Genomic DNA, 24,432 nt, shown 5'->3' with positions numbered 1-24,432 from the left:
ACTTGAAGAAAACCATGCATGACAGTCATAATAAAGTTATTTCTTTTTTCTCCCCCAAAAGATTTATTTGCGTTAAGCAACAAAATAAAACTTAACCGTTGCACATGTGCTTTGTTATTAGCTACAACATCTAGAATCTTTGCTGCTATTTTGTCATAATTTCATACCTTGGGTTTATTAAACAGCAGAATAAAAAAAAATCTACACCTTTCTCAAATTTTGAGCCAGTATGCATTCAAAAAAGGGAAAAAAAAAACATGTATGACATAAAAGCAATATATCACACTTGCATTTCTTTAGAGGTGTTCACTTGAAATTCTCATTCGATCACCTGGTAAGACCGGCTGAGGACTTGCCTACGAAGTATGCCCCTCCCCCCCCTTTTTTTAATGGAAACATCCTTACTACTACAACCCAGTTTAGTGCAATTGTTCTGTAGATGAGGTAAACAGGGAATTTAAACTTTTCCAAAATGTAAACAACAACAAACCCCAACAACAATAAAAACCTTGAATCTTAGGCCAATATAATGCCTTCACCAAATCAAAGAAGAATCACCAGATTTCTTCCTAGATGGCTCCATTTTTGAGGATCTAATACAAATAAAAAAACTCTATAACTATATTTCTGTTTCTTCTCACATTTATAAGTTTCATACCTCAGTGCAATCAAGAGCAGTGCTAATGATTTAAGATGTCCTTGAGCTTTTATGAACTAACATTCATCACCTGCAGAACTGACACAGTTACAAGCTTGTATGAATGTACAAAGAGGCTGATGCATTTGAGTTTGCACTGACATCGCATGTGGTAAGGGAGCCAAYTTCATATGAAGGCAGCACAGAGAAATGCTTTTGCTTTAGAATGAACATATCTGTAATTTATTTAACCCACTTTTCTGAAGATGCAGCTTTTTCACAAACAGTATAAAAAGGAAATTCATAACACTTTGAAACATACGCACTGGTGCCCTGTAGCTTAAAATGCTCATCTTTCATAGCAAGTACAATAGCAATGGAAAACCACAGACAATTTGGGAATTGCTGAATATCAAAGAATGGTAAGAAAGCACAGACTTTAGCATGCCACTGATGAAGCATTTGCAGAGTCACAAAATGTCATACGGCACAGATGAGCCAAGCAGCAGCTGACCTGATAGGTGGAATTAGTTGGCAAGTGCTGCAGTAATTGTGCGATTGTGTAATTTCGTATACTAGCCAACTTAGCCTGATGTCTCCTTAATCGAATGAGAAGCAATGTTAGCTCTTCAGGCTGCAGGTATTTAGACACATTGTAAAGAGGAAATTAGCAGTCTTCAGGGAGAGTAACTGTAATTACATTTTTCACCTCAGTGCCCAGAAAGCAGTTACTTGACACGATTAAGCAATTATTTCATTAACTCTGCATTCGGTCACACATACAATAAAAAGTTGAATCTGTAACAAGCCACGGAATTTCTACAAACAGCTCATTCCTGTTCACATTGCAGGTAATGCAAAATCCCTACAGATTCTACTGAGAGCAGGATAAGACTGTTTCATATTCAAGTTGTTTAGATTTTGACTAATAAAGAAAAACAGAATCAGTAAGGAATGAGCAGGATTTGAAAATTTAGCTACAAAACTACAATGACAGAAAAGGCAGAGAAATCGATCTTTCAACTTACCGACTTGCCATGCAAACTGGGTGCGCTTACAGTATGGGTCATGTAGCCCATGGCTGGCATAGAGCGTCGATCAATGTGGGTTGAGCTCTGTAAGAGGCCACAGTCAGAATTGTAGGGATTGTCTTGAGAGAGAGGTGTTTTACCGGAGGGAAAAGTTAGGAGATGCATTTCTGCTACACATTTTCTATTTCAATTCCAGGCATGCTTAGATGAGGACAACCTTCATGAGCCAGGCAAAAACCTCAATGATCAAGCAAAACTTATAAATAAATAGATGCAAATTTAAGAACTACCAAACATCAATGGATTCTGGCAGCATGAGATGCTTCAGAAGAATTTGCAAAGCAGTTTCCAGCAGGTAAAAAATATTCATRAAGAGTTGTTTTCCCCCCTCAACCCTAACTCCTTCTCCCCACCACCCCCCAATCTAATGTCTCCCAGAGAAAGACTGGCTAGTTTATGCCTGTAAACAGAAGGCTTATCCTATGCTACTAACTCCGTGGAACAGTTCACCACTACTAAACTACTGATGTGAGTGACACCTTGTGGCAATGAATGCCATTAATGTCAGATTTTGTTAAATAATCATACTAGATCTGTTCCTTTCTGCTTGTAATGAAAACCTATTTCACATATATTTTTTCAAGTTTCATATTCTTCTTAATGGTAAACTTTTATGGCTTTCTCCAAGACACTATCTCACATTTTAATTTTATTCCTGTCACTGAATTTTACTGAATGCTGTTTTGTTCCTGCATATGCTTTTTTTTTTTTTTTTTTTTTTTTTTTTTTTTTAAAGTGTTAACTGGATGGAATTGAAATAAAGCATTCCACCAAGCAGGCAGTATCACAGATTTACGTGATTTACACAGGTAAATTTATAATGATGGTCTGTGCTTACATATAAAAACACAAATATTTTTCTCTTAAAAATTTTTAGAGAAATTGAAATTTTTTATTTTATATATTGGTAAAAGCACTGTGACATAAAAAGCATCTTATTTTACCAGTAAAATCTATGTAGCTACATCAGCAGCATTTACATAAAATTTATGAAGCTACATTTATGCAGCTATATTAGCCGTCTCCTAAAAAAGGGATAGATCTGCTATACATCCCCTTATAATGGAAGTAATGCTCCTTCAAATTGCACATTAGTCAATGTCTTTTATAACATAACTAAGARTTATTTTTATTATTTATTGTATATTATGTTAAATAATAACATAAAAAATACTTTCCAGAAAGTGCTGAATATCACTAGATACTTCATCCTTTGACAGAATATGAATCTATAAATGCTGAAAGATCTCTGACAACCAATCTGAAGTAAAAGTCTGCAGAAGGTCTACACAGCATATGTATGAGGAGAAATCTCAACTGTGCATGAAGCTGACGTGCAACCTAAATTCCTGTTCCAGAATCTGTGTTGGATCTGTAAATTTACAAGTCTCTTTCTTTACAAATACTTTCTTCTATCACAGCCCATGGTTGAGGTCTAGGAACTGGGTGAATGAAGGGGCTTTTATTTCTAGTTGTTCCAGTGTTAGAGCTACCAAAAGAAGCACATTCTGCATGGATTCAATCCTGAGCTTCCCTAATTCCCTTAGGCAAGGAGAGCCATGTGGAGTGCTGAGCGGGGGAAAATCTCTATCATCAATAAGAAGATACAACAGCGCGTATAATAAACRCCACTGAAATTCTGCAAGAGGTTAAAGTTTCAAACTACTATTTGTTTTTGGCTAGTCAAGWGCTAACAACTGTGGGGGCGGGGAGGGGATCTTGCTTAAACTGTCGCAGGAATGAACGATTATTATGCTTTTAGCCAGTGGACAATAATCAACAACTGCATCAGCCGTAAGACTAACTATGCTAGTAAAAGGTGTAGAGAAAGTGAACACTGCAAGCAGTTAATACTACTGCCATATGTAAAGAACCAAGAAAGAGTTCATCATGCTGCATTCTATATTCTTGTCTATCCATTGTATGACTACATACTCTATACATTAAAATCTTAGAAATTAAAGTGTTCTTATATGTGTATACATATCCTTCCACAATTTTAGAGTAAAAATATTTGAAATCAATGTCATCTGCTACCAACCTTCCTTTCTAAACAACAAAATTAATAAATCTGCAATGATCAGAAAGATACAAGTTTTTAAGAAAAATYGATTGTATTAACTTTTAAAACTTCCAGGATCTTTCACACACAAGGAGGGATGTAGTGAAAGTAACTAAATTAAATAATCAATGTATGATGTGCTTATAACCATACCTATAAAATAGTCTGTAATTGCTGTCATACTCTATACAAACCTTTACAGCTTGATTTCGAATCTTCCTGGGTGATCCAGCAAAAGGAATGTCCACAGTTTGTCTCTCATCAGATGGTTTAACTGTGAGCCTCTCTGCAGGAGTGTGTGGTCTCCTTGGAGGAAAGTTTTTTGGAGGTCCAGGTGGAGGAATATCAGATGGAGATGGTGGAACAGATATTGATCGCGGAACATCCAATGAACTTTTTGATTTTCCACGATCAACAAAATCTGAAAAGCCTATATAAAGTGGAGCAGTGGGGCTGCCATGTTTAAATTGTTGTCTCTGTTGCCACTCATACAGCTGCCAAACAGTTCCATCCTTATTTGCTTTCCTTTCCTCCTGCGACATCTTCAAGTGGCTTACACGGTCTTGTGCGTATTTGTAGTCACTCGGCAAATTGCGGTTTGGTGGTGGGGATGAACTCCCTGAAGGCTGCCTGGTATTCTTTGGCAACGTGTGATAGTTTTCAGGATGAGATAGAGATGGATTGGGACCCTGACGTGCAAGAGTCTGCTCAGAAGTGAGGCTGGAAAGGGGAAAAAAAACGTTACAAGTTTAGCATATGATATGCTTGTGAGAGGGAGTGACTGATACAAAAATACCTTCTAATTAATTTAGCGTAGGAATWAAAAAAAAAAAAAAAAGGACAATACATAGGGATCTCTTAACATGACTTTACAAAAACATTTACAACACAGTATTACTGAAATCAAATCTGCATAAAAACATTACACTTTATTCATGTTAAGTGAATAGTCATGGCTTAGTCTAAGCAGAGGCTTTTTATTTAGTATCTTAACCTAGAATGACCAGTTAGGAACAAACTTAAGGCTCAGCTATGTTATCCATACTTAGACTAAAAGGAATGTCAAGAATATAAAGAAAGGAATTATAGTTATGTTTAAAACAAATCTGCAAATTGAAATATCTTTTAAATGAAAAGAAAACCTTGCCACCACTAGGTGGTGCCGTTTGAGAACAACAGATGCACGTTCGTTTAAAAAATTTCCTTAAAATACTACAAGAAATCTGACCAAAGAACTAACATATCGTACACACTTTTGCTTCATTTACATGAACAACAAAAAAAGCTCAGAATGTCCTAATCTTTATGACATACTTTCACCTGTCCTAATGCTACTGGTTCTTCTACTTCTTTTTTATGTAGCACAAGGCTTTTGCAACAAAATTCTAGCAAACTCCAGTATAAAGAGATGTTACATCCTAGCTTTAGTGATGCCTCCACAATTCATCTTAAATGGCAGAATTTTTATCTGCTAGCAGATTTAATGTAGAATCAGCAAAAGCAGTTCTGACACAAGGTGTACTTAGTTCCCCTTCTACTTTGAAATCAAAATCTTCCCGCAGTCTAACATGTAAGAACAGGCTTGTCTAATTTCTGGTTCTCCAATTACACATACGGGCAGTTTAGTCACCGGTCCATTGATTCTGTATCTCCAAAGGGAGAACTATCCTGCTAGACTTGCTACAGAGTAATAATACAGAAGAAATACCATGAAATTCACAGCTCATTCCTCAGTTCACTTGGTAGCTTCATACCCTGCATGAGAATGAGACCTGGTGGTGTTGGAACTGCAGGAATTTCATGTAAAAGAGCACAAGATGAGAAGGAATATCTTTGTTCAGTATCCAACAACAGAAGCAGGGGAGAGAGAAATGTTACCAGTAATTCAGTTGTTCAATGGTTGCCTCTCTGTGTTTCTGCTTGCAGGATTTGGCACTGTTGGTGCTGTCTCAAAAAATGGATGCTCTGGAGAAGATAACGTAATTCCTTGTGTGAGAAAGCACTACAATTGCCCTACTCCATATGGAGGATTACAACCTCAGTTATTTCTCAGTATGTGAAGAAGGGAGAAATCGAGCTAAAAACTCTGAGGTCTGCAACCAAGGCTTTGTGCAGGTAGCATTTCCTATGACACAAGGTTTCACCTTTGAAAAGAATCTGTTATGTAAAAATATGCACTAAGGCAAAATACTGGGAAGGAATAGTGTCCTGAATGACACTCAAATCAGTTCAGGATGGACCATGAACAATTGTTGTTCCTCACAGATCAGAAGTAACATGAACAAAAGTAGATGTTCTTGAAAATCTTACTCTCTCAAATGATGAGGTATAAAGGATATATGAAAAGAAAAGCAGACACTTGAAAGTGGAAAAAAAATGGCCTGAAGTTAAATTTTATGAGATATTTGCCATGGAAAGCATTCAGCATTTTCATTGTAGTTGCTTCCCACAGAAGGTATTATAGAAAAGGAAGGTAAACTTTCCAAAAAAACCCCAGGACAACTGCTAGAAACACAATGCCCCTTCCTGGGAATGCACAGAAGCCAACAAAGACAAGTAATGCTGAGCAGGAAACATTACTCATGATGGAATGGTAAGTTCTGCACAAGACAAATTGTTTAACACTGCACTTATAGGAAAGGAAATTCCTCGTATGACTGCATTTAGTTGAGAAATAAAGATTATATTTATCAGAATTTTTAAAAAGAGCAAATAAATTGCAAGAAATAATCAGGTTCATTTATGATTATGCATTTACTATATCTATCCAGGCCCTGAAATCAGATCAGAGACTACAGAATAACTTCAGGACAGCTGGTCGTTGATGATCCTGACCTTTAATTACTTAAAATTAAAATCATGTATCTCCCAGAAACCTCTTTCCAAACTTCCTTCCAATTCTCTAGATTTCTTTCATAGGCTGACACAAATCTTAACAAAGTAACTATTACCCCTCCACTGAGAACAGAGAGAGTTCAGATGACTAGCTTGGATACAACTGTAGTGCATCTAACAGCTAATTGTCTAAGCAAGATGAATCTCAGCATAGTGACTGGCAGCTACCATTTATTAGTTAACAAGCACTTCAGTGCCTTGTAGAACTGGAAAGTAAAATAACTATTTGAAAGATCCAAATATCTATATAAAAAGTGCTATCCCTGCAAATAATTACACAAATGACTATTTGTATGGAGTCTCTAACTGAAAGAGTTGTTTTCATAATCAACTCACTGGTAAGAGCTGCATCTTTATAAACACAAGCCAAGAAAAACCTCTGCCCTTATTTTATGTTCAAAAACTATAAAGTCCRTAAATAAAGAACCTCGTAAGATTCAGAACACTTCAGGTGGAGCAATAAAAAATTAAGTGGTCCATTCATACTACATCCTATATTTCTATATACTATGTCCTGAGATCAAGAACACATCTGACAACTATCATACCACTTCTATCCATCAGTGACGCGCACTGCAATGAATTCTGCAGATTGCGAGAAGATGCCATAGAAGACTAAGTGATTAATATTTGGGAAGGTAACATKGAATTTATTCTGAATATAGAGAGTATTATGGCATTTTTCACGGAAAGACATGGAAAGCATGGTCAACTGAGCAAAACTAGAACACAAAACTTTAAGTAGAAAGAAAATTACAAGAGTATCTAGCAAGCTAGATTTTGTGATACCACTACAGTTAACTCTTCCAAAACTTTACTGAACACTTAACAGCTCCAGTTAGGCAGCTGTTTCTATCTGGAACAAAAGGTGGCAGCTTCTGTAAAAAGAATTAGCATTTTTTATTTTATACTTTGAAGTGGAAAACAAATGAATAGCTACACTACACATAGGATAGTTGTTTGTTTCACGAAAATCTAAGGGGCATACTTCACTTTCTGGCTCTTCAATTTTAGCAAATTTTAAGAAGTTTCAAGCATTAACAATGATTAAAAAAGTAAAAAAAAAAACCCCACTAATCTGAACGTTTATATTTGCAAATTGGTGACAACATTAAAAGAATTTGATTAATCTATTTCATAGTGACTTTCCCATAAGTATCTAAAAATACCATTCTGCACTGGAGAAGTAGAATGTTAGCCTTGCTATATATTGTCTCCGTAAAAATATCACTGATGTGCACTAAGCATGTTACAAATAAAAGTTTTCCTTTAGTTTAAGGACATTCTATCAGGCAGTCTATTTAAAGATTGGCCTGTTACTAACCTCTTTGTATCTCCTTTTTGGACTTTTACCCAGTGCTCCACTTGAGCCATGTTACTTTTTCTTTGAATCTGTTTATCTGGATTTGTTCTGGGAACAAACCCTCTTTTATATGAGCTGGTACCATTCTGCTCCACTACACCAGCACTCATATTTAATGAGCTAGAAAGTGTTCCATTCTTCTCAACTGGCTGAGGCTGAGGTACTTGGGACCGAGATGCACTTGTTAAACCTGGAAATAATGAATCAGCTTCTGTAACCGCATGCTTAGCCTTTCCTTTCTTAGCCTCCACAGTTTCTTTTCTGTGGATACAACGCTCCTCCTCCTCTTTCTCTCTTCTTATCTCTTCACGCTTGTCATATCCAAATGTTTCTGCTGATTTTTGATAACTTTCTTTTAGATCTGTAATCTCTGTCTTCACAAGCTCTTTGCAGACATCCACGTGATTGGCTTGGGGAACAGCTTGCTGGTCCACTTTTTCAGTTTCTCTGAAAAGGAAATATGCGCTGGTAATGAACACCACTTAATTGTGAAAAGTTAATGTTGTCTCATTAATATTTTAGAATGGATCACACACAAAAGCAACTGTTCCAGGCTGTGATAAATTTCATAGGGGTATGTTAAGACAGATGTGCTCAGTAAAACTCAGTTGTTATCTAATTAGACAGAAGTTTTTATAGTGCTATCAAGGAAACGGCAATCTTTTGTTTGCATCCATACTGAAAATACTAATTCCATACAACAGCAGTGTTTAACTTGTGTAACACTGTTTATACACAAGACCGACCTTCCTATCCTGGGAAGTATTAAAAGTCAACAAAACAAAAAAATCTGCCGACTGTTCAATTCWAAGTCAAAAAAGCCTTTTAGGCTTTTCTGGATGCCTTATGGATCGGTCATTTCTGGCCATGGGGACAGAACAATGTCAATATTTCGGTCAATACTGTCATTGAGCAAGGAATCTCCTATTTGGGGAGTATTTCTACACCCTCCTCCGCCCCTACCAACCCCCCCCATCCCCCCACACCAAATAACCACCCCACACATCTCAGTAGAGCTCACTCCAAACACATTCCATGCACACTCATCTTCTAAATCTTTCAAAAATTCTACAGAATTCTTTTGATATTTAACTTACACCACACTATAAAATGTCTAARGGTACTATGAGTTTTAATGTTGCTTTTGAAAACTAACCAATTTCACTTGAAACTTTGTCTCCTTATATCATAAGCTTCTCCACAACATTTTTTTCCTCTGACAATTTATTAAAGTATCATTGATCTCCAAGTAGCAACTCATCTTTCCTGAAACTAAGCTTAGCTTCTTTAATGCTTTAAGGAAGGTAAATTCTGAGCAAGTTCCAGGAAACAATTGTTCTCACTTTAGTCTATTTTGGTGTCTCAAAATGAATAGTCTACTTGGATTAAGCATACTGGATTAATACTTAATAATACACTAGGCCTCCCTGATTTTTCTTTCAATTACTCCTATCCTGAAAAAGCACATACAGAAAAATACATAAAGGATTAAATGTTACTTGGAATTGAAATTAAAACAAAAAAAAAAAATTAAAAAAATAAAAAAATAAAGATGACTCTTAATACAAAATCAGACAGGTATAATAGCTTTGAGAATTATTTAGGACAAGAAAATGGAACACTCCGGAATTGATGTTGATCCTTTGCTTGTATTATATTACAGATTTGCCAGAAGCAAATACTAGCATAAGGTACTTTGAGAAACTGCGTCATGAAATTTTAATCCTTAGAGCCCCAGGGTTAAAAGTAGGGTTTCCTCACAGCACAGAGTCTTCCTTCACAAAGAGTAGTATAGGAAGAAAAAAAAAATCCCAAAGTGAAAACATGAAGGCAGCTAAATCAATTTTAAGGAATATAACAAATCGGAAGTATACAAAGACACATTTGAATCTATTCGCCTCTAGAGTTAGGTAATACTGATGGACAACCTTCTTTTACAGCAGTGTTTTCTTCTACTTAGAGAATGACACAGAACTCTTACAGGTACTAAAGGCCAGGCCAGCAAGCCAAAAATTAGCAATTAATACCTACATAAAAGAGTTAATGAACATAATTCCAAGCACTTGATATCTGCCCATCTTTAATATTCTTCTCCTTGTTACCAGTATTTTAATTCTAGTTCTAAACACTCGTTTGAAACAATTCACCACTCTGTCTTTTCTCTGTTACCTATCTTCCTTAAGTTCACCATTTGGCTGTTGCAGGTATCTGAATATGCTCACAAAAATTGCAGCAGTTTAACGGACTTTAAAAAAAGTCATCAAATAGGGGCACAACATTTCTACATGGTACAAGCATTGAGATTTTATTAGATAGCTTGCGTCAGCTGACTAGTTTGCAACAGAATATAGTAGCAGATTCTACATTAAAAGGAATTATTTCTTTAAAATGAGAGTAAATTCCATGCTCACATTTAAAAGCATCACTTTTACAATTCACCAYCATCCTGATTTTTAATAATTTTTTTTTTTTAATTAAGAGTTGGTATATTGAACTTGCCTTTTCAGTGAAGAGCGTGTTTGCATAAGGGCCGCTTGATTCATAGCCCGGATCCAGCCATTCATATCCTCTTGCGTATCTGCACTGAAGTAGTACGTCCGCATCCCTGAATGCTCTGCCTGAGAGCCAATAACAGAATTCTTATTATAAATATATGCCCTCATTCCTGTGTGAACAGCCTTGGAGGGGGTGGGAGGGGGGAGAAGAGAAGAAGCCAAAAAAAAAAAAAAAAAAGAGAGAGAGAGAGAGAGAGAAGAGAAGAGAAAAGATCAGGCAGTGCCGTCATTTTTTCCCCAGAAAATTTATTGCCGCTTTCCTTGATATCTTTAAAACTATTATAGTTTTTTAGATTGTTTCTTTGGATTTAGAGTAATCCTATACACTACAACTGGCTGTAATGCAGTAAACTCAAATTTAACAGTACTTTAATTTTTACTTGAATTCTTTGACTTCTTTTTCACACTCTTAAGCTAACAGTGCAGCATTTCTGTTCTTCATAGATGATATTTTCAGCTTTACACTTCCTTTTAACTAATTGATGTTTCATTTGCTATAAACACCACACAAAACAAAGAAATTTTCTCACTGAGATGTGCGTAAGTGAGCTAATTTTCCCAGTTCATTTCATACATCAATTTATTCAGCCAAAACAGACAAAAATCTTAAAATTCAAGCAATTAAACTGCTTATTTAAGACATGATTACATTGTATGTTAAGATCTTTCAGTTAAAGCATGCACTTAAACATGTATTAGCTGCAAAATTACAAGACTTACTGATAAAGTTAGTAATACTGATGGAATTATCAAAGCATAAAATATGGACACATATCTGTGAACACCAAAATATTCCATGAAATTCCATTGAAAACTAGAGGTATTTGGAAATTCCTTTAAGTATATTTAAACAACTAAATATTACTGCCATTATGCACAAGATATTATAAACATATTCAATATGGGCTGTCTTCAGAATCCTATGACAGTTAAGTTTAAATCTCATCCACAATTATATAAGGGATATATTAAGTCATATCAGTCCTGAAACAGTTGACTACATTCCCTACAAGTGAATTTACAAACATGCTTCTGATGCTGCCCACTACTGTTAATGAAATTAACAGGAAGAGATTCATTTCTTTACTGCTTTTCAAAAAATTGAAGTTAGTACACTCAGCTTGAAAGCTCTTGCAGCAATACTTTAAGGACATGAGTTATTTTTTTTTAATAAATCTAAAACTATTATCAGGAACAAAAGCTAATGGCTCAAAATATTTCTGAAACAGTGGTCTTAAAAAAAAAGAAAAAAGAAAAAACATCTCAAATTTTTAATTATGCTACATCTTTTAAAAGCTCAAATATATTTTGTTTATCTTCCCTAACTGACAAGTCTCTTTATTTTGATGGAATCTTCCCCGTCTCATTCCAAACCGAAAAACACTCCACAATCACAGATGACTTCAGAATCATAGCAATAGTTCCGATAACACCTAGGCCATGGGGAGGGCTGCACCAGATTCAAAGTGATGCAATTTCAGCTATTTACCTGAATTTCCCAAATTGGTGTAAAGTTAGAGATTCAGATCAACCATACTGAAGAGCAAAAAGATTTGCTTACTATCACAGTATTTTAAGTTTTGAGAAAAAGTTATTCCCTCTCTTTCGCAGCCTGTCCTTACAAATGTGTGAAATGTGGTCTTTAATCTGCCTTACGTGAGTATCTCAAGCAAGGAGGCCCTGCTTCCTTCTGAGACCTGTGGTATACCATCTCCCCAAGGCAAGCCTGCAGTGGGAAGGCAGACCAGATTGCAGCACAACAGTCAGCTAGGAAGAGGAGGATGAGGATGTACAGAAGCCCAAGACTAGCTTCTCTCTGCTTCCCCAAAGCATTTGCAACAAGAGAAAACAAGATGACTTCTCTCTTCTCACTTATTAGCTACCCTAGTACAGGAACACAGGACATACACTTATGAAAAAGCAGGTCTGATCAATTGCGTATTTAGGAATCGGAAAGGATTTTTTTTCCTATTTGGCAGACCAGCTGGTTCTCTGAGCTCTTTGTGTTTAGCTTTTTTTTTCTTTTTTTTTTTTGCATTTTTTTTTGCATTTTTTTGCCATCTCAAGACTACTACTGAGATTTAGATTTGCTCAAACCAAATAGAATTTAATTCACTTTAATTCACAATGCAAGAACAGACCAAAAGTGGCAAATCCAGAAGTAAAGAAAATCAGTGATTTAGGTAGACCTCATGATTATAGGGTTCCTTTACAGAACATTTTGAGTTTAGAGAAGACGATGCTATAATTGAGAAGTGAAGCAACTCCTACAGTAAAGCACGTTATTATACTCCGCTGTGTAGAACACAGTAGAGTCTCAGTATTCGTTGGTTAAATACTTGTTGAAAAACTACTGTGTAGAGTAGCACATTAATAAATGGATTTAACAGCTGTCTGTCTTAATTCCCCTGTATATCCTGATCAACATGATCAGTCTGCCTTTCATGTTCACTTTCAGTGGTGCATAATAAACACAACTAAAAGCATTGCCTAAGGGACTGCAGGTGAAAATGGTATAAAAATGCAAAGTATATTGCATCATTCTCCCTCAAGAGACTGAAGCTATCAGGGCCAAGGGATAATAGAGGTGTTGTGCTAGTATCAGCAAACCTGGCATTCTGCAGTCCTTAACATACAAAACTGGTTAAAGGAAAATTCAAATATATTTCAGTTATTTATTAGTAATACACCTAAGATGAAAGAAAGCAAATTTGTGCTAATGTCCTGTAGCTGTTGCCACTAGCAGACACAGAGGCTACTGATTCTCATTTTAATTTAAAGCAATAGGTATTAAGATGACTACAGTATACTAAAAAGCCTAAAACATAGCACATGCACACACGTAAACAATATAAATAACACACGGAAAAAATAATACTGGTACCTATTCATGCATTCAGATGCCTTAATGTGGATAGATTGAGAAGAAAAGCAGTCTCTCTCCCATAATGCACAGAAGGAGAAAYGGACAGTAAAACCCAAGAGCAAATCAATCCAACAAGACAAGGACAAAAAGTTAAACAGGTTAAAATCATGAAAAGATTCATGTTTTTAAGGAAAATACATAACAAAAGGTGATACTAAGAAAAATATGCAGTAAGTAATGGCAGTTCTCCTAATAAGCTATAGAAATAGAGCAAATTCTCCTTTTTCCTGAAGTTTGAAGTTTATGATATTTTTACAAACAAAAATTGAAATAATACTCCATCCCTTTACTATACAACCCAACAGCACACTAAAATCAAACTCATCTTTCATCCCAAATAACATAGGTTTTTCAGGTGCTCTAGAAGTTGGGACATTTCCTCTTCTCTTCAAAATACTAAAATGGTGCCTCTCAACTCTAGCACTTGACATTTCTTCCGCTGACCCCCTATACTCCTAGAAGTTCTATAAACAACACGGCAGCCTTAGGAAACAAAAATGTTCCAGAGCACATAAAAGAACAAAACTGTCAACAAAAACTTTAGGCAGAACAGCAAGATTGCGAGCAGGTCTTGCCCTGGTCCCATTAAGTAAGTCTGGAGTGTCAGTAATACAGAGACATTTAAAAACAAGCTGCAGTAGTATCTCCTGTAAATAAAGATTTGGCTTGGCATCTTTGGCTCTGAATGCACTCATATTGCCAATGTGAATTTCTGAAATAAAATTTTTAAAAGGTAGTATCAATGTAAAAAGCAGTGTTTGGATAACTCCAGTGTTATTTTCAATCAAATCAATCTTCACTGACTTTATTCAGTAGCAAGGTGTGTTCCTAAATGCAAACACATACTTGTATCCACAGCCTTTCCATGAAGTTTAGCTGTTGTTTTCTTTACTGAAGATGTTGACAGGCCTTCCAATTTCCTCAAATTGTATTAATGTCAGATTCGTGTAAATGAATTTACATCCAGTATTCTCTCACATATTCCTAACACAAGATCAATTCAAAATATTTTTTCTGATTGAAGGCAACGAGGCTTCTAAAAAGACTACAATGCCATTAATCTTTATAAATTGATACTTTAAGAATTGTTGTACTACTATGAAGTACAGTAAATTCTCTATTAGTCATAGKAAATAATTCCAGCTTTGTGTTACTGTTGCACAAGCTTTTTCACAGTAAAAACTGTGCAAGGAATTTGTGATATCTTGCATTTGTATTGGCAAACAATAAAAAGAAATATAGTGATTAGATTAATTAGATATCTATAATATGCTAGATAGTGAACTAAATATGCTGTAAAGATCCCAAGTCCTATAAGTTCATCATACATCTTAATGACAGTAGCTTATGGCTAGTTATAGCACTTTCCTTGGTACAAATAATGTTAAAAATTTGTCAAGAACACCACCTAAAAACAAAACTGCTAAACAAAACAACATAACACACATACTGCCGCACTTCAAAGTAGGTTTCAAATGCATCTGGATTCCCTATATGCAGTTCTACTGGCATGTTTTTGGAAGAGCCTTTCAAGAGATGAAAGTCCTGAGCTTGGGCCCTGGGAGATCATTAAAGGACTAGAATTTTTAGAACTTCTGCAAARTTGTACCAACTTAAATAAAGTTTAACATACATCCTAGTAAGAATGTATTTAAAAACCTTCTCCTAATTGAATTCTTTTAAAGAACAAATTCTACCCACCCCCATCCCAACTGGCTACTTCCCTAGCTTCAGAAATTTACTGTTACTGAAAATAGGCATTTAAAATAGAAGCTGAGACCACTACTGTAACAAGCAGTTTATAAAAATCTGAATAAATGACTAGGCCAYATGTAAAATGTGACATGGCACATTCTCCTAGCCACTCAGGACTTATATGCGCAAGTCCTATCTTTATGTTGGGTTTAATCTTCTCGTGTTTTCTATTTCTGTCTGTGCTACACCACGAGACAGAATGTCCATCTATGCTCCGGATATCAGAGCRTACTAAGAGATTAGATACACGCAACGGCTGGTGAGTGATGGAATTCCAGTAAGGCCATGCTCTTACTACTCCACACACCCGCGACCGATGCTGGGAGCATGGAATTTCAGCGTTACGTATCATCCATGCCACAGAAATCCTAAAAAATCCTCCTAACACTGCAGAAATCAGCTTTAAATGAAATGACCACTGCAACATCAAGCCTGCGCTCCTCAATCAACCAATCACCTAAAGCAGAGTCAAGATCAGCCCAACATACTCTAAAACATGAAACATGTTGTGGATTTCTTATATCAGTTTTCTAGCATAAAGCTTTTTTGCTATAAATTCCCTATTTCTCTACCAACATTTTTGGTAACAAGCCTTAAATTGGAAGTCTCACGTTACTGGCTATCTTCATTTTCAGAGGATGACTCAGAGTAAACACTCGCTAAAGCTCATACAGGAATAATATCCTAGGCCATTTGAGAAGGAACTTAGGAAATCTAAACGCTTCTGAAAATGATTAACCATAACTGGAAGTGTGGATTCCATTCTGCATGAAAGCACAGCAGTGATTTGAGAGCCTGCATACAGAATATACCATTTGAAAAATACATATGTACATATTCACAGATAGTTAGAGATGCAGTTCCTCCCCCTATCCCCCTTTCCCATTTATTGTGTTGAACTGGTTAACCATCCTAACCTACTTTTGATTAACATTTAGAAATATTCTTCCAAGAAAATAAAAAGCCTTTTTTAAACATCAAAATAACTAGATTAAAACAGACACTATTGCTATTTTCTTTACCTGCCCACCCACTCTGCACTCATACTTATTTGAGAGCTATAGAAGGCTAGACATGCATTAAGTCCTCTTTCAGTATATGCTTCCTCTTAGGAAGAGGTTCTAAAAGAGCAGGGCTTTATGAATCCCACTCAATAAATACTGGAATAAAATGTCTTTTATAAGAGGACAAGCTACAAAGGAACTTTTATCTCACCTTTAATGCATTTGAAAAAGTACAATAAGCTGTTCTAKGAAGCGCACTGAATCTTTTTTTTAAGTGCATTTTCTAACTCAGTATTTGTTTAATAGATTTTAGACAATTATCCACTTGAAAATAAATCCCAAAGGAACAAAATGCAGTCTGGGTTTTTAAAGCTCCGCAAAAATCAAAATGCTAGAGGACGTTCAAGATGAGCAGATGTTTTTTGTGAATTTTGCACAGATATAAACAAAAAATTTTCTTTTTGATCAGGTATTAGTGATCTAGAATTGAAAAACAGTTTTTAAAAAATTCATAGTTCATTTGCYCATTAGAAAAACTAGTTCTGCTCCAAGTATTGACATAATTTAAGTCTACAACATACACTGAAGTCTCTAAAATTTGCCTTAGTACTGCAGCTTAGAGAACGAATTGGAGGCAGATTTTTCCACTGTCAAGGCACATACATTTTATTTCATTTTCATACTTTTTTAAAATTATCCAATTCAAAATAATTTAAAAATCTAAACTATATCACACTGAAGTATTTTTATTATTAAAAAAATGCATAAAATTACTGAATGTCACTTAGGGCTACTACAGTTCCCAAAGAAGGAAGGAGAAAAAAAAAAAGTAAGGCTTTTTCCCCCCCTCCTTAAATGAGTAATTTATACATCAAAGCCACAATACTGTCTTTTTCTAGCTGCCAAATTTGAGCTTGTTGTATTATTAAAAAAATCAGACAATGGTTCAATATGAAATCAAGTAAAAATCAAATTTCTTTCAATTCATAAAACAGCACTGGACACTTTATCAATATTAATTTCCAGTTTTAGAAAAAAGATCTTTACTCAGAAACATTTATAAAGTTCTACACTTACCTAGAAACAGAAGACTGAATTTCAATCTATTAATAATAAGAAAGTGCTATGTCACATTTGAATAGGCAGTCAATAAACCTGTCTGATTTCCAAAAAGTTTAGGAAAGTAGATGATGTTTCTGTATATAACAGCATCTTTTCTCATGCAAATAAACATTTTCAAATATGCTTAGCTAATAAGGTTTGTAACTGTACCTTAAAAGAAAATTTGCGATTTATGCGATCTTCAGGTCCAACAGGAGATATTACGTAACTAGGCAACGGTATGCTACCCAAAACAGATTCTTCTCTGCTGTCTGTTGAACAAAAAATAAATAAAATCTAATTCTCCGCACTTCTCAACRGGGAAACAGTACATATTCCTTATGGACACACAGGGGTACATGACAGGAGGACAAGAGACAATGGGTATGCTGTTGAAAGAAGAGTGGTTCAGACTGGAAATGAGGAAAAAAAAACATTTCACCAAGAGGACAGAGAAGCAGTGGATAAGGCTGCCCAAAGCGGTTGCAGTCTCCATCCCTAGAGGTTTTCAAGACATGGCTGGAGAAAGCCCTGASCTTACCTGGCCTTGTTTTGAGTAGGAGGTTGCACTAGACATCTCCTGAAGTCCCTTCTAACCTCAATTTTCCTATGACCTCTCACCATCAATAAAATGGAGAAATGCTTTATTTATAAAGAAATGATACTGAAATATTTTGAACAAGGCAGATTTTTGGTGTTGCTTTTTTGTTTGTTTCTTTGTTTGTTTATAAATAAAGACAGAAGAAAAAGCTTCCCGAATAAAACTTCTATTGAAGCCTATTGTGATAGTATGAACTGTAACACCCTGCATAACATGACAGGCTTTCCATTTAGCATTCCATATCTAGGCTGACTATTATAATTAAGAAACCACCACTACTACTGGCTCTAAAGTAATAAGCAGCAGAAATGCCGAAGCTACAAATATGAATTCAAACGTCACATTCTGTAATGCTTTCCAAGAATTTTAACATGCAATACAGTATTTGAAACTTCACAGCAGCCCTATGTAATATTATGCCATTATTCCTAGTTCAGACTAAGATTACATCTAATCTTTTTTTGGTAGAAATGCTGGCTTCAGAGTTCCCACTCTTACATTAGCCCTCAATTTAAAGTTGAATCAATTCCCTGATTGAGTCACAGTGCATTCTCAAAATCAGTTGTGCAGGTTCCAGCAAGTAGGCAACACAAGGCAGAACAAGGATGGGAAAAAAATCTTGAAGTGGTTTTGCTGCCAAATATTTTGTAATGTAAATCTTGGCGCACAACAAAGATATGTTATGTGATGAAAGATCATACAGCACAGTCTTGATCCCAACTTCTGGCCTGAAATTTGCTGTACGCTAAAAAGATATAGGTAAATCATAGTTTCATGATGCATCTTCTCAAACTACCTGACTGTATCTAAAGAATTATGTTAGTTTATTCTTACAACATGGTGAACAGGTTGTTCAAATTGTTACAAAAAAATTGAAAGATTTTATATTRCTACTTACCTTTGTAGTAAAACAAGCAATAATCAGCAAGCACAAACCACCGTCTTTTCCATAATCTCATTCCAGAGCTATCCTGAAATGCAAGAAATGTGATACACTTTTCATTTAAAGAAAGCTAACACCTAATCATACAGTGCTGTGCCAATTAGYGGCTTACCACAAGTTTACCCGAATATGGTATTAAATGCAAAAATAAGTGTTTTATGTTTTAGCAAAATACATATTAAGAAAATTATATTCAACTACAAAACGATCACCCAGGATACAATATTCAAACTGACAATTTTTAATAAATCATTAAACTCATACCCAAGGAATACTCATCTTAATCTTATACACAATCAATGCATATTTTTTTCTAGACTATTGTCGAGCAATGAGGAAATGAGTATGTATCCAGATGGCAAACTCTAACAAGGACTGCTTTTAGACCAAGATAAAAATCACTGCACAAGCCTGAAGTATGACCACACATCTCAGAAAATGATCCCCTATAATCCTATAGTTAGCTTCCCATATGCTGCGTATAGCTAAAATACAGTGTAATCAATATTTCTTAGGAAACAAAATAGGTTGCACATTGTACAAGGTTAAATGAAGTATAATTTAACATGCTCATTGAGATCTATAGATGTATTTATAATATGTATCAGTGTAGTAAAATGAGCAGTATTTATATTGAAATTTATTTTAGAAGATTGTAAAATTGTCAGATTATAACCTAARTATAATCTAAACTGTTTCAGGCTTTGATAAGAGTGTTATATATACACACACTATTTTTCTTATTTTTGCAGCTATATTAAGTATGGAACAACTTTCTTCCCTTTCCTTTTTCATGCTACAATACTGTCAACACATATTATGTCTGAGCTCTGATTCTGTCCTGAAAACTAATGGACTTGGGTAGTGGATGTCAACAGCACTGATGGTGGAACATAGATCGCCACACAGCAGGAAGTGAACTGCTGTCAGCAATTGCAATTTCCTGGGGATTTAGAATCGTAACTGTAAAACTCGGATTTCAGCCTTCTCTTTCTCACTCCTTAACTTACCTGCTGGATCTCTGGCGATAATCTGGTGAACACTAACTGTCAAATTTGAAGGAGAAAAATATTTTTCTCCTACAGCAAATGGCTTTATTTGCTTTTTTATCCAAAGATGTGCTTTTGTCATTTTAAGAGTTCAAGATGCAACAGTTGTAAAATACTGTGCATTGACTGGAATCCTATAATCCAGCCTTTGTCTGGACACTGGTTGTGGTGACAGCAGTGTGGTGAACAGGTCCCTGTCTCCCTTCATCTTCTCTCTCCTGCTTCTAGAGAACAAAAGACAAGCGTGTTGGAACTAAGCCTCTGACCAGGGTACAGGGGCGTAAGTATGCAGACAAAGGCCTTCATGGTCAGCCTCGGGTTTAGAGTGCGTTCTGAGGGAGACAAGATCAGTATGGCAGTAAGCCAGCAGGACAAAACAAGGAAAATAATCAGATTGAGATAACAAAGTTATAGCCTCAACATTTAACCATTATAGTAGCACTTGTCTCCATTTCTGAGTCCAACCTGTACATAAAACTTGGGTTTCCTACCGGCTTCCTGCAAAAGCAACTTATTATGGAAATAGTGGGAATTCCAAACACTATTCTGCATCACTAACATCCAGGCTGTTTTTTCACTCTTACCTGAAAGGCACTTGCTTCAATTTGAGGATTAATTATATTGAAAATACATAGATGGAAACCGATGATTACATGCATACCTGCTTGTGTAACCAGCCTCTTACTATAACAGGAACATTAGGATTCCTCCGGATAGCTTGCTCCCTCTTTCCAAAGCTATGAACTTTACTTCCAGTCTTCACAACCTGTAAAGTAGTATACTGTAGCTGTGTTTTTTTTTTTTTTTTTAACTGTACTGCCGCAGATAACTTCACTGCAATAATTCATACTCATTACACAGAATTATTTATAGCATTTTCAAGGGCAAATAAACAGACAATAATATTTACAATATTGCAAAGTCAATATACCATTCTCATCAACATATCAAGTCCTCTTAAGAAAATGTGCCATCTCATTTTAGTCCTGTTATAAGGAAGTAGCATAATTTATGTCTTTTATATCTGTTTTTTGAGTACCTGTGAAGGATGTGAGTTTGACAGACTGCTGTATTCTATCCTTTAAGCAGATAGGTGATGGTATTAAAATAGGGCAGTAATTATGTAACACAAAATGTAAAACAGAGTAACACAGGTCATATACATTTTTACTTATCAGAGGTCAGGTCCTTACAGTGTACACTGAAATTTGAAATAGATATCATTTGATGATTTAAAATCATGAGCCAACTTGATAATATGTGTTGAAGAACCTATAACCCATTGCCAGTCTGCCTTGGCATAGACACCTTACAGATGAAAAACACTGAACCTGTGTTTTTGAGAAGGAGCTAAGCCTTAGCTTTTCTCCCATCTATCTTGTTATTGATTACTGAGCACAAAATACCTCTTCAGTTTATTAAGAAGTGGAGTCTCACAAGTACACTTTGAAAAGCCAGTAGAACACAAACAAGTAGTGCTGTATTGACATACAGGGTATGCATACGTTAAGTTTACACGTTAAGACTAATGTACAGTATTTCCCATACCCATAAACAGCACCAGAAAGGTCTTCCAGYTTCCAGCTAAAGAGCAGTAGCCCTAGTGACTGAAGTCTGAAAMCCACTGAATTTCTGTCGTGCTTCAGAAGTATTTTTGAATCAACTAGAAGAACTGCTTGCAAGTCTCTCYGCAATGTGGTACAAGACTCTTACATGCACAGAAGTTCATGCATATGAATTCTGCACTTGCTCTTCCTCCCTCCCCACCACTCCTGTTTAAAGTCAAATAAAGTAGGCAGCTTAATGAGATGCCTGGACTTTGATCCTTCAAACAAAAGATGTAGAGTGACGTTGCTAAGGAAGGCACCTAGAGTGGATTAAGTGAAAATCATACGGACTGTATAATGGTTTCTGTTTTACTGCAACCCCAGTTTTGACTCACATGGGAGAAGCAGTATTAATCTACAGATCCATGAAAATGACAACAAGAATCTCTGGATGAATAACCTATCTGTTATTTTCCAATCTCAACACAGTTTGCTACTGCAATTGTTTTAGGATCCTGAGGTGAACAAACCACTTTTACAATTGCATCTGGTTTCACCAAGCAAAAAAACTGTCCAGATTCATTCTGTCTTCTCCCTACAATGCCTCTCCAATGTCTCCATTGTTCAAATTTCTCCAGACAGCTGGCAGGGAACTGGTGCTTTGTTAGCTGGAGACAAACAGCAGCTCTGGAAACGAGCATATTTGTCATAAGCAAGGGATGACATCATAAAAATATCTCCATGTACTGTTTCTGCCTGCCAGGCAGCATCTGGCCTGGAAGACAGCATAAGTAATCATATAATGCTCTGGTAATATATGTTAACATAAAAATGAGTTAGGTTAAATTTTTCTAGAGTCCTTACTGTAATAAATTTCACACATTTCAGTAGACATGAACACACACATTAATGCAGAATTAAGAAAATAGCAATAATTAGATAAAAGCTAAAACTTGTATTAAAACATATTTCATGTAAAATATAAAACAGCAATACAGATTTAAAACTTGTATGGAGATATCAAGGGGCAGACTTTACTAGGTAGATTTCCCAAGATCTGTTTAACATGAAGCAGCCTGCTGCTTTACTGAGAAGTCAGGTGAGCTACAGGCCAAGTTCTCTTTTGTGAAATGCACTGGTGCTTATGAGATAGGAAGAATATTAAGTGTAAATTCCAAGAATTACCTACCTGACTTCTCAGGGAGAGTCTGAATAAGATTTACTGGTGATCCAGTACTATACTGGAGATATCTGAACCACCCAACTGTACAGGGCTAACATAAACTGGCATTACTAAAACTGTTCTTGCTTTCAGCTTTCTGACAAGAGGTCTCTACAGACACTCACTGCTGTAAGACACGACTCAACAGCACATCAACCCACAACTGAACTATTTTTGTTCAGACCTAGCATATTGAGTCAAACTGAAACCAAGACTAGTTTAACAGGACAGACTAAGCAGCAGCAGGTTTATGAGCAAATGCACATGCCATTCAGCTGTCCATACAAGGAGGGTGGCAATAACCAGGATAGGGCAAAAGACAAGCAGTATCTGTGCCAAAGTGCTCAGCTAAACTGACTACAGAGTGCTAGCTTTGTGCAAACACAGTGTCAGTCTTGACCACAACATCTTTCTCTGTACTTAGCCACAGACCAACAGGCAGCAAGTCTGACACAAAAGGAAGGAGGAAATCAGGTATTTGGGATTTTGCTTGCCATTTCAAAATATTTTGAATTATCGTTTRTGTGTCTGTGTCCAAATACCACTTTAAACAAACATGAAGATGCATCATGAGGATCAAGCCAAACCATGCATTTTTTAAAGGAAAAAACAAAAGTAATTAATGCAGGTAAGATTCCATTCTAAGAACTACTGCCACCCCACTATACGTGTTGCAAATGCTAGATGCAATTCCTGAGTTACATGGGTGATTTAAAAGAGTGAGGACCAAACCTCTGAATGCTCTGAAAGCCAAAAACCTAACATGCTAGCATGCTAACAGAAATCAACATACAAAATTTACATACAAAAATCAACAGAATCAACATACAAAAATCCTTATTTTTCCTCCCTGTTTTTATCCTGCAAAGAATCCAAGAGTTGTTGTTTTTTTTTTTTTTTTAAGGCTGAATGAACTGAGGAACAATTAAAGTATAGCTGAACCAACCTTTCAGTAGGGTTTAAATCCCATTATTTCATCACATCCCCTTTCAGTGATTGAGCACTAGGATTCTCTGACTGCATTTAAACAATTCCAAAGTAAATTGCAAGGATATATTCGTAACGGTTACAGAYCACAATATAGAAAAGCTATCCTTGGACTTACTTTTAAGAACAGAAACGTAAATATCCAAAGACCAAAAAACTTACAGTAAATGGGAGGGGGAAGAGTGTTCCTCAGAACACATATCCTTAATCAACATACTACCTATATTAAAAACAGAAATCATTTTACAGTGCACTGTATAATCAAAATTTCCACATCTTCCATAGAATTAATCATCTCATTCTGTTTTAGAATAAAACAAATTGTAACTTATAATGAGTGCCAGGTCTTACTTCCAATGTCTGTAATAAAAAGTAAGTAGAAAAAATTTATTAATTTGTGCTGCATTAGTGTTTTCCTAACTTAAAATATTCTGATACTATTGTCATGGTCAAAGCAGCCATCTGTGCTACTGATGCCGAAGTTACTTTTGACTTCAGTATGTGTGTCTTACTGCCTTGTTTGCCACTGACTCAAGTTTCTACCAAAATCAAACATCAAGAGTTGAAATTTTAAAATCTTTTTTCATCACTGCTTCATCTTCTCCTGTCTTTCCAGTCGCCTCCAACAGAGGAGGAAAGTGGCTAACTTAATTGTAAAATGTCAATCTATTTTTTCCTAAGACTGGATAATTAA

At 35.8% G+C, this 24,432-nt stretch overlaps 1 protein-coding gene across 4 annotated transcripts in view; it reads right to left on the bottom strand.

Annotated features, from left to right (window-relative positions):
• The window catches only part of PLEKHA7 (pleckstrin homology domain containing A7), a 150,922-nt gene that overhangs the window by 30,380 nt on the left and 96,110 nt on the right, over nt 1–24,432 (bottom strand). For 3 of the 4 annotated variants that reach the window (XM_085317145.1, XM_085317143.1, XM_085317144.1), the window contains 7 exons: nt 20,644–20,748; nt 18,889–18,961; nt 17,561–17,661; nt 10,548–10,726; nt 8,010–8,495; nt 3,985–4,510; nt 1,666–1,752 (listed from right to left, as the gene is read on the bottom strand). In XM_085317145.1, coding sequence (XP_085173271.1) covers nt 1,666–1,752; nt 3,985–4,510; nt 8,010–8,495; nt 10,548–10,726; nt 17,561–17,661; nt 18,889–18,961; nt 20,644–20,748 — 1,557 coding nt within the window. The remainder of the gene's footprint in view (nt 1–1,665; nt 1,753–3,984; nt 4,511–8,009; nt 8,496–10,547; nt 10,727–17,560; nt 17,662–18,888; nt 18,962–20,643; nt 20,749–24,432) is intronic. The other variant, XM_085317142.1, reaches the window with a different exon arrangement.

This window comes from Rhea americana, unplaced genomic scaffold (assembly GCF_003343005.1).
Source record: "Rhea americana isolate MKP2758 unplaced genomic scaffold, rheAme1 scaffold_49, whole genome shotgun sequence".
NCBI lineage: Eukaryota > Metazoa > Chordata > Aves > Rheiformes > Rheidae > Rhea > Rhea americana.
Note: the sequence above shows the minus strand (reverse complement) of the source record. Positions and strands in the feature narration are given on the sequence as shown.